The sequence below is a fragment of the Nycticebus coucang genome, chromosome 14 (assembly GCF_027406575.1).
Source record: "Nycticebus coucang isolate mNycCou1 chromosome 14, mNycCou1.pri, whole genome shotgun sequence".
Taxonomy (NCBI): domain Eukaryota; kingdom Metazoa; phylum Chordata; class Mammalia; order Primates; family Lorisidae; genus Nycticebus; species Nycticebus coucang.
The window spans coordinates 9,060,293-9,071,163 of NC_069793.1; the positions used below are offsets into that span (position 1 = coordinate 9,060,293).

General features: G+C 52.5%; 1 protein-coding gene across 3 annotated transcripts; it reads left to right on the forward strand.

The window, feature by feature from the left end:
- Positions 1–399: 399 nt before the first annotated feature.
- On the forward strand, positions 400–10,093 carry CDC42EP2 (CDC42 effector protein 2). 3 transcript variants are annotated; one of them, XM_053561039.1, is made up of 3 exons: positions 442–515; positions 1,134–1,417; positions 6,230–10,093. In XM_053561039.1, exon 3 carries the CDS (start codon positions 6,549–6,551, stop codon positions 7,191–7,193), a length of 645 nt encoding a protein of 214 aa, XP_053417014.1. In that variant the 5' UTR covers positions 442–515; positions 1,134–1,417; positions 6,230–6,548; the 3' UTR covers positions 7,194–10,093. The 3 variants fall into 3 exon arrangements, with proteins under 3 accessions (XP_053417013.1, XP_053417014.1, XP_053417015.1); XM_053561040.1 differs by having other exon boundaries at positions 1,134–1,365; XM_053561038.1 differs by lacking the exon at positions 1,134–1,417 and having other exon boundaries at positions 400–515.
- Positions 10,094–10,871: the final 778 nt, after the last annotated feature.

Sequence of the window (10,871 nt, forward strand, 5' to 3'; positions counted from 1 at the left end):
TAGGCGTCTCCAAGGCTTCATTCATTCCCTTAGCAGGCACTGAATGCACTTGGGCGGGCGCCTTCCCCGACCCAGCCCTGCAGGGAGGGAACCGGTCCAAGGACGCTCTGCGAATTCTGAAGAATTGGGTCTTCCGGCTGCCGCTCCCCTAGCCTTTCTAGAACTGAGGATTTGGGCTTCCATGGACACAGCCTATCGCACAGTCCGCAGAATCCACCCCAGGAACCCTACACCGCCTAGCTAGCAGCCGCTAGAACCAGAACCGGAACCCTGCGCTCCGCAGGGTCCCAGCGCCACGGCTCTCTAAAGTGGGGCCCTGGGCGGTGCCTGGAGGGGGCATGGATGTGGGCGGAGCCGGACTGTGGAGGCCCGGGCATTGGCGCTGCAGGCAGGGGGCGGGGCTTCGGGGCTCAAGGTCTGCTCCGTAAGTTCACAGCCCTAGTGGGGTCCCACGGTCGCACCGTCCAGCTCCAGAGCTTTTGCCGCCCGCCAGTTGGACGTCTGCGCGTCTCACGGTGAGTTCGGGCCGGGATTCTGCAGCTCATCTGCAGCTCTATGGGTGCCCCCGCCCGAGTGACCCATCTCTGTGGCTCCTCGCCCCCGCTAGCGCCCATTTCACCTCTGCGCAGGTCCTTTCGCTGGCACCTCGGACTCCGTGGGATTTCCTGCCTGCCTGTTAGTCCCCGCAGCCCCACCCGTGCCCCCACGGCGCGTGGGGCGTCGAGCATCCCGACACCAAATTCTCTGTTCCTCTTTCCATTCCATCTCCGAGCCCCTGTCCCCCGCCTGGGACGTGGGAGCGCCCTCCCGCTGCCCAGTGTCCATGCCGGGGCTGGGGGCCGTATTTTTAGCCCATGGTGAGGTGTCCGCCTATCTTTAGCTGCGACCGCGAGTGTACTGAAACGGATCCGGGCTGGGCTGGGCTGGGCTGTTCCTGGGCAGGAGGCGGGGAGGGGTCGGCGCCGGAACCCAAGCCGGGCTGAGGAGCCAGACCCGTGGGAGGGGCGGGGGCCTGCACGCCCGAACTCTGGCCCTGTGCCGAGAGGACACTCGGACATCGCCCAGCCCGGAAAGCCCGGGGGAGGCTCCTCCCAGAGCTCCCTGATCTCCCTCTTTTCCTCTATTTGAATAAGGGAGCAGAACTCAGAAGGCAAAAAAGTCCGCAAACAATCCCCACCTGGTATCCGATGCGCAGCTGTTTGGAGGGCGGGCGCCTGCAATGAGCCCGAGGCGCACTGGAGACCCCGGTGCGCTCTCGGAATCCTTGGGACACCGGGATCGCAGGAGTGCGCGCGCCACCTAGCGGCTACGATGCCAGTAGCTGCTCCGCACCGGAACCCCAGGAGACCCCAGGCCGGCCAAGGGGTACAGCGGGCTGGCCACGTCGAAGAGGGTTGGAGGAGACTGTCAGAGGAAGGTCGGGGGCCCCAACTGTTGCTTTTGGTCTTGTTCAAAGCACTGCCTCTGGAGAATCAACGTGATTGAGGAAGGCCTTGCAGATATTTGCTGAATGAATGACGGGGGTGACAGTGACCCACAGACCCTGCCTATTGTGCATTGGTGCTCTCGCTTGCAATATAGCAGTGGAGTCTCCCGCATGGCGTCTTGCCAAAGGTCACAGAGGGACTTCCAAGTGGAGCTGGATTTAGGTTGATTTTTTTTTTTTTTTTTTGAGACAGAGCCTCAATCTATCGCCCTGGGTAGAGTTCTGTGGCATCACAGCTCACAGCAACCTCCCACTCCTGGGCTTAAGGGATTCTCTTGCTTCAGCCTCCCAAGTAGCTGGGACTACAGTCACCTGCCACAAAGCCCGGCTATTTTTTGGTTGTATTTGTCATTGTTTGGCAGGCCCGGGCGGATTCGAACCCACCAGCTCTGATGTATGTGGCTGGCGCCTTAACTGCTTGAGCTACAGGTGCCAAGCCATGATCTCTTGATTTCAAGGTCAGGAGACCTCCTCTTGAACATCCCACTTGCGGAGGTGGCCTAATATTTCCTAATATAACAAGAGGATCTTTGCTTCCAGGAAGTCATTTTCTTTTTCTTTTTTTTTTTTTTTGTAGAGACAGAGTTTCACTTTATGGCCCTCGGTAGAGTGCAGTGGCCTCACACAGCTCACAGCAACCTCCAACTCCTGGGCTTAAGCGATTCTCTTGCCTCAGCCTCCCAAGTAGCTGGGACTACAGGCGCCTGCCACAACGCCCGGCTATTTTTTGGTTGCAGTTCAGCCGGGGCGGATTTGAACCCGCCACCCTCGGTATATGGGGCCGGCACCTTACTGGCTGAGCCACAGGTGCTGCCCCAGGAAGTCATTTTCTCTGAGAAAGGCCCAGAGCTCCTGTTCAGAGAGCTGGGTTGGTCCCATCTGCTTTCCCAAGGCTGCAGGGAGCCACCTCTCCCAGTCCCCTACAGCCTTGTCCTGATGGAGAGCTCATTCTCATATCTTTGGATATGTACACTTTGGGCAGAGGGGGACAAGGGAAGAACTTCGATGGAGGGGGCCTGGAGACTCAGAGGCCCAGCTTAACTAAGAGTCTATTTCTGTCCCACTGCTGCCAAACCAGGTTAAGGAGGTCAGCATGGCCCACTGTATTGGAGCCACATGGACTAGGCTGGTCAGCACTGCCCACTCTTCCTCTTACTAGCTGAATGACCTTGACCCTTGGCAAAGTTACTTAACATCTTTGAGGTTTAACTTGGGCCTCTAATAAAGGGCAGCGATGACCCTCACTGTGCCGGGTCTGGGAGCATTTAAATGGGAAACTGTGCATGACAGGCAGAAACCGAGGGTCTTGTGGTTGCCAGATCTAAATACTTGGGCTTGATGGTTGTAATTCCCAGCTCTCCTCTGGGCGTTTGATGTTGGCCTCACCCTCCCTTCTCCCTCCATCTGGAATTGGGCGGGTACGTCTGGCTCTGAGTGAGGCAGCTGTCAGGGACGCCCCATTTGGTTTGCTGCAGAAACACTCAGGCTGTCCTGGCACTCCTGTGAGAAGGGGTAGGAGTGAGGGGTGCAGGAGTACCTGGCTCGGATTCTGGGAAAATCCCACCAGTTAGTCCCACTCTCCCTGAGTGAAAGGGAAGAAAAAGCGACGAGTGCCACCAGGGGTTCTTACCTGACAAGAGACAGACTGGATGTTTGTCAGCATGCCCCCCCCTCCCCCCCCCCCCAGGCCTGGCATAGTGGACACAGGTTGAATGAGTGATGGGATTCCAAGACCTTGGGAAGCCCATGCTTCGCTACCCTCCCCCTAGCTCCTTCCAGGCTTAACTGGAATTCCACCACCAGGGAGTCATCCTTTGTTTACTGTTAAGCTGCAGGTGCTCTGGGAGGATAAGATGTCCGGCCTCTGTGGCTCAGCTGACTGACCTGGGGTGTCCGGTCCTGGGGTGGGGCTTCCTGAGCAAGGGCCTGGGCTGGGATAGGGGGAGGCAGTTGGGATTTTGCTGCTCCTGCATCCTCCTTCCTGTGCCCTCTCACCAGCCCCCATGTTTTCACCCTCCTCCCCAGGATGAAGAATGGGGCAGAGGAAGGCAGTAGCCTCCTTTGCTTAGCCCCTGGTCAGCCTGGAGAGGACAGTGGGAGACAGTGGGTTCACCTGGCTTGAGTCTTGACCCTGCCCTTGATCACTGAGTGACCTTGGAGCAGTTTCTTTCTTTTTTTTTTTTTATGTTTTTTTCCTTGCCTTTTTATTTTTTTTAATTTTAATTTTTTTTTGAGACAGCGTCTCAAGCTGTCACCCTGGATAGAGTGCTGTGGTGTCACACCTAACAGCAACCTCAAACTCTCAGGCTTAAGCGATTCTCTGGCCTTAGCCTCCCAAGTAGCTGGGACTACAGGTGCCCACCACAACACACAGCTATTTTTTAGTTGTAGTTGTCATTGTTGTTTGGTGGGCCTGGACTGGATTCCAACCCACCAGCTCCGGTATATGTGGCTGGCGCCCTAGTGCTTGAGCTACAGGTACCAAGCTTTTCTTTTTTATTTTATTTATTTATTTATGAGACAGAGCCTCAAACTGTCACCCTGGGTAGAGTGCTGTGGCGTCACAGCTCACAACAACCTCAAACTCTTGGGCGTAAGCCATTCTCTTGCCTCAGCCTCTAGAGTATCTGGGACTACAGGCCCCAGCCATAATGCTCAGCTATTTTTTGTTGCAGTTTGGCCGGGGCCGGGTTCAAACCCGCCACCCTTGGTATATGGGGCTGGTGCCCTACCCACTGAGCCACAGGCACTGCCCTCTTTTTTATTTTAATTAAAAACAAACTTTTCATTGTTTCAGAAACAAGATCTTCTGTCACCCAGGCTGGAGTGCAATAATCCAAGCTTAGTTCATTGTAACCTCAAACTCTGGGGCTCAAGCAATCCTCCTGCCCCCAAGTAGCTGCGGCTACAGGTGCACGGATGACACCACACCCAGCTAATTTATAAATTTTTTTTTTTATAAAAAGAGGTCTCACTATTACCCAGGCTGGTCTGGAACTCCTGGGCTCAAGCAGAGTGCAGGCATGAGCCACCACACAAGCCTTACCTTTTATGCTGATTTTACATCCATCAGGGTTCACATGCATGTCCCACCCCACCAGCTTCATTTCCTTATTTTGTTAAATGAGGATGACACCCCTTCGTAGCATATTTTTCTGCATTAAAAATAGCTTTATTTTTTTCCTAGCTACATAAATATGTGCATAATAATAAATACATGCTTATTACTAAGAATTCAAGTTTATAAAAGCCTGAACAAGAAAGGAACATCAACCTGCAATTCTACCACTTTGAAACAACCACCATGAACATTTGGGCTACTATCCTATCCTACTTACATACATCGTACGCATTTATCACATGATAGTAATGGGGCCAAATATTGCAAATCTTTTTTTTTTTTTGAGACAGAGTCTCACTTTGTCACCCTGGGTAGAGTATCAAGGCATCATAGCTCACAGCAACCTTAAACTCTTGGGTTCAAGTGATCCTCTTGCCTCAGCCTCCTGAGTCACTGAGACTACAGGTGCCCCTCATAATGCTCCCCATAATTTTAGAGACAAGAGGGTCTCACTCTTGCTCAGGCTGGTCTCAAACTCCTGCACTTGAGCAATCCACCCACCTCCACCTCCCAGAGTGCTGGGATTACAGGCATGAACCACCGTACCTGGCCTACAAATCATTTTTTCTGAGGATGTCTTTCCTCCCCTGTCAATGATCCCACATCCCATCCTTGCCCTGCACCCAAGTTTAGCCCCTATGACTTTCAGATTTCTTCTATCCTTATATAGGATAGAATCCTCCACAGGCACGTGTGCCTATGTATGTCTGTAGGTACATACGCACCTCCTGGGGGGGAAGGAAGCGTAGGCAATGCTTTCAATAAATGGCATTGTTTATGCTACCCTTTTGTATTTTGCTTCTTTCTCTCTGCAATGTCTTGTGGGAGTCCCTCCGAAATGTCTGATCTCTCTAACTCTCAAATGAGGTTGACTGTAGCGTTGTTGTGTTGATTAACTGAAATGTGTTTGCAAAGAACTCAGAAGAATGCCATGTACAGAGCAGAGACCCCCCCCAAAATATCTGTACTCCTCACTCCACCTTCTTTATGTGCTGGGGCAGGGAGCAGGGCCCCAAACTGTATTAGACAAAGCTCCTGCCCCAAAGGGGCTCCTAACCCGGAGGAGGAGAAAAGGGCAACTGAGGTGACCTCACCTCCAGGAGGGATGTGATTGGCCCAAATGGAGGTGTCAGCCATTTAGCACCCTTGCCTGAACACCTGCTGTGCCCTATGTCAGGCCTGGACAGGGAGGGACAGAGGTTACAAGCTCTCTGTCCTTTGTTGAGCAGGAAGTTGTAAAACCCCTGCATAATTTGTCACTTACCATATCAAGGGGCACAGTTGATGGCAATGGTGGGCAGGGTAGGGAATGAGGGGGTGATGAGCTCCATTTTCTGGGACCCTGGGCAAGGGACCAGAGCAGGGCTCTGAATATGACTTTGGGCTTGTTACTCAGGTTCCCAGGCCTCAGTTTCCCCACATGTGAAGGGAGGTGCCAGGGATCTGGTCTCTAAGACACGGTGAGTCCATAAGTGAAGACATGCTTCTTACAGCAGGGCTCTCCACACAGGAGAGGCATCCCCCTTGGGCTCCCAGGATTGATGCAGGAGTCCCAGAGATGAGACAGACACTTTTGACTTCGTCCTCCAGTCCCTGACTTGTGTGTACCCTTTGTGTTTCAGGTCTTCAGCCCTAGACCCAGGAGAAATTCTTGGAGACAAGATCAAACCACATTGTTGCCTATAAGACACCCCCTCTTCTGTGGGAAGAAAGTGATTTTTTTATCTCAACCCTCTGAAGTCATCCATCTTCAATCTTTGTTTTCTCAATTTCTTGGGCTCACTTTGGTCACACCCACACTGAGTACTTTGGCAAGTTTTTGGTGTCTGGAAGCCACTGTTTAGAGCGAGAGTTTCTGGTTGAAGGTTTTGAGAGAAGGCTGTAGTCTCAGCAGGTGACCTGTCTCTGCCCTCTCAGCCAGGTCTGGGTAGCGAGGTCACCATGTCCACCAAGGTGCCCATCTATCTGAAGCGTGGCAGCCGCAAGGGCAAGAAGGAGAAGCTTCGGGACCTGCTGTCCTCAGATATGATCAGCCCACCGCTGGGGGATTTCCGCCACACCATTCACATCGGCAGTGGTGGTGGCAGCGACATGTTCGGTGACATCTCCTTCCTGCAGGGCAAGTTCCACCTCCTGCCTGGGACAGTAGTTGAGGGGCCTGAGGAGGATGGCACCTTGGACCTGCCCTTCCAGTTCACACGCACTGCTACCATGTGTGGGCGGGAGCTCCCCAGTGGCCCGTCCCCTCTACTTAAGAATGCCATCTCGCTGCCAGTCATTGGGGGGCCCCAGGCCCTCACCCTACCCACAGCCCAGGCTCCCCCCAAACCTCCCCGCCTGCACCTGGAGACCCCTCAGGCCTCCCCACATCCTTCCCCACAAGAGGCTGGGAGCATGGACATCTGGAGGATTCCAGAGATTGGCTCACACCACAATGGGCTGACCCCAGAGACAGATGCCAAGGATCCCTTCTTGTCTCATGCCAGCTCCCTACTGTCCCTGCATGTGGACCTGGGGCCTTCCATCCTGGATGACGTCCTCCAGATCATGGATCAGGACTTGGACCGCGTGCAGATCCCCACATAAGGCTTGCCCTGACTGGCCGGGAGCCCAAGCTGGGTTGATGTTAGGGAGGCAGGTTATAGACATGGCCCTGGCTTAGGAGTCAGGATCCCAAGGTTCCACCTGTGTGGTCACTGGCCAGTTATTCTCGTTTTGAGCCTTTGTTTTCCTCCCTCCCATCTTCTCCCCAATGGGCAGAATGTGCCTCATTGCTTTCTCCTAACAACTCCCAAGGGTACATGTGGAAGTCAGCCCAGAGTGCCCTGGGCATCTTGGGCCACCTGAAACCCCCCCACTGACTGCTTCCCTCAGGTCCCTCAGACGAAGGCTCTGCTGAGATGGACTTCCCTTTTCCCTCCCTTCTTCCTCAGCCCCATTCAGTGCCCTGATTGGGGGCCAGGGAAGAAGCAGGGCACAGCCAGCAGAGGCCTGGGCAGTGGGTAGGCTGTTTCAGACCTCTGGCTTTGTCCTGGACAGGGAGTATGGCTTCAGTGACCAGATGTGTCCCACCTTGTCCACTGATCCATCCCTTCCCTACATGGCCAGGGATTCTGGTTGCAATAAAACATGCTGCTGCTGGTGGCCAATCTCCCTGTACCCTGTGCCAGGTTTCCTCCCAAAGGCAGTCCAGTCTCTGTGAGCTATGGGCTCACTGAGGGGAGACCCAGCCCCAGAAGACTTTGCAGAGGGCAGGCCCTCCCCTCGGGAAGGTTGTGCCTGATCCAGGTGTCAATGTGGATGTTCCAACATTGGTTTAGCTGTTTGGCAAGAGCTGGCTGGGCACTGTGCCAGGCCTGGGGCTGAGCCCTGCCCAGGCATCTGGGGTCTGTCAGGGGAGACTCAAGAGTAAGAGAATAACCACAAGGACAGGTGCAAGAGACCAACAGCTTCACGGCATTTCTCCAGCTTCAGAGCACTGAGGGAGTACATGGGACAGAGTGCTGGCCCGGGGCTGGGCGGGATCAACAATGCTTATCAGAGCATTCAGCCCATTGGTGCTGTTTATCGAGCAATTACAGTGTACTTGGCATGGCTCTAGGTGCTGGGATAGAGGCAAGTATCATCTCTGCTCTTTAGCGGGAAGGATATTAAACTTATAAATGAGGCCAGGCGCAGTGGCTCACGCCTATAATCCTAGCAGTTGGGAGGGCAAGGTGGGTGGATTACCTGAGCTCATGGGTTCAAGACCAATCTGAGCCAGAGTGAGACCTTGTCTCGAAAAAATAGTCAGGACTGGAGCGGCACATGTGGCTCAGGGGTAGGGCGCCAGCCCCATATACCGAGAGTGGCAGGTTCAAACCTACCCACAGCCAAACTGCAACAAAAAAATAGCCGGGCATTGTGGCAGGCACCTGTAGTCCCAGCTATTCGGGAGGCTGAGGTAAGAGAATCGCCTAAGCCCAGGAGTTGGAGGTTGCTGTGAGCTGTGTGATGCCTTGGCACTCTACCGAGGGCGATAAAGTGAGACTGTCTCTACAAAAAAAAATAATAATAAAGAAAAAGAAAAAATAGTCCAGCCTGTAGTCCCAGTTACTTGGGAGGCTGAGGCAAGAGAATTGCTTGAACCCAAGAGTTTGAGGTTGCTGTGAGCTATGACACTACGGCACTCTACCGAGGGCAACAAAGTGAGATTCTGTTTAAAAAAAAAAAACTTGTAAATGAGATAAAGAAAACTGTGTTAAAAAAAAACAAAGAAAACTGTGTTGAGGCAGCACCTGTGACACAGTGGGTAGGGTGCCAGCCCCATATACCGAGGGTGGTGGGTTCGAACCCAACCCCGGCCAAACTGCAACAAAAAATAACCAGGCATTGTGGCGGGCACCTGTGGTCCCAGCTACACGGGAGGCTGAGGCAACAGAATTGCCTGAGCCCAGGAGCTGGAGGTTGCTATGAGCTGTGTGACGCCATGGCACTCTACCAAGGGTGATAAAATGAGACTCTGTCTCTATAAAAAAGAAAAGAAAACTTTGTTATGAGGAAAGTCTGGGAACAAGGGGCAGGTGGTGTCAGGGTACATTAGCATGATCACATGGGATTTTGAGCCAAATATGAGCTAACAGCCTAACAGCTAACAGCCTCGTACCAGAGTGAATGACAGAGGAGCCACACATGGCAGAAGATCATGAACCTCTGAGGACTGATGCTGTTTGAGACTCAGTGTTTCCCCATCTCTAAAATGGAGTCAATGGAGGGTTGTTGGGAAATTTAGGGATAATATTTATGAATTGTTATGTGGAAGATATTAAAAACTGGTTACAATGTGTAATAAAGGAACTTGGGGCACAAGGACAGGACTGTAAAGCTGGAAGGCAGCTTGGCATCAGCTGAGAACACTTGCTGGCCAGGCTGGTGCTGAGGTGATGGGGAGCTGCTGCTTCAGCTTCCTGAGTAGCTGGGGTGATAGGTGTGCACCACCACACCCAGCTAAATTTTATATTTTAGAAAATTTGTATTTTGTATTGTAGAAACGGGATCTCACTATTTTCCCAAGCCTGGTCTCAAACTCCTCTCCTAAAGCAATCCTTCCACCTCAACCTCCCAAAGTGCTGGGATTACAGGTGTGAGCCACCACATGTGGCCTTTCCTTTTTAAGACTGAGTAATACTCCATTGCATGTACTCCATTTTGTTTATTCATTCCTCTGTCAAAGGAGCCTTGGGTTGCTTCCACCTTTGGGCTAATGTGAATAATACTGCTATAAATATGGGTTGGACAGGGTGGCGCCTGTGGCTCAGTGAGTAGGGTACCAGCCCCATATACCGAGGGTGGCAGGTTCGCATCCGGCCCTGGCCAAACTGCAACAAAAAATAGCTGGGCATTGTGGCAGACACCTATGGTCCCAGCTACTTGGGAGGCTGAGGCAAGAGAATCGCCTAAGCCCAAGAGCTGGAGGTTGCCGTGAGCTGTGATGGCACAGCACTCTACCAAGGGCAACAGAGTGAGACTCTGTCTCTAAATAAATAAATAAATAAATATGGGTGTACAAATATATCTGTTTAAGACTCTGCTTTAGTTCTTTTGGTTATATACCCAAAAGTGGAGTTGCTAGATCACATAATTCTATTTTTTTTTTTTTTTTGTAGAGACAGAGTCTCACTTTATGGCTCTCGGTAGAGTGCTGTGGCCTCACACAGCTCACAGCAACCTCCAACTCCTGGGCTTAAGCGATTCTCTTGCCTCAGCCTCCCGAGTAGCTGGGACTACAGCCACCCGCCACAACGCCCGGCTATTTTTTGGTTGCAGTTAGGCCGGGGCCGGGTTTGAACCCACCACCCTCGGTATATGGGGCCGGCACCTTACCGACTGAGCCACAGGCGCCACCCACATAATTCTATTTTTAATTTTTTGAGGAATAGCCATATTGTTTTTCATAGCGCCTGCATCATTTTATAATCCCACCAAGATCTTTATTTTTCTTTTGTAGTTTTTGCCATCATACAGAGCCTGGAGATTTGATATACTATCTAGAGTGGGATTTGAACCCAGGTCTGTGGGACCCCAAAACCTATACATAACTGCAACCCTTTGTCTCCACAGGGGTTCAGTGTCAGGCCCTGGTAACATTTGTGAAGGCAAAGGGTAGGAGAGCTGAAGGGGCCACACCTTTTTGCCTGCTTGGCCCCCTTAGTGCTTGGGTGGCTTGTCCTCTTCTGCCTGGGGAAAGACAGACAAGGAGAAAGGACACCAAACTAGAGCTTCACC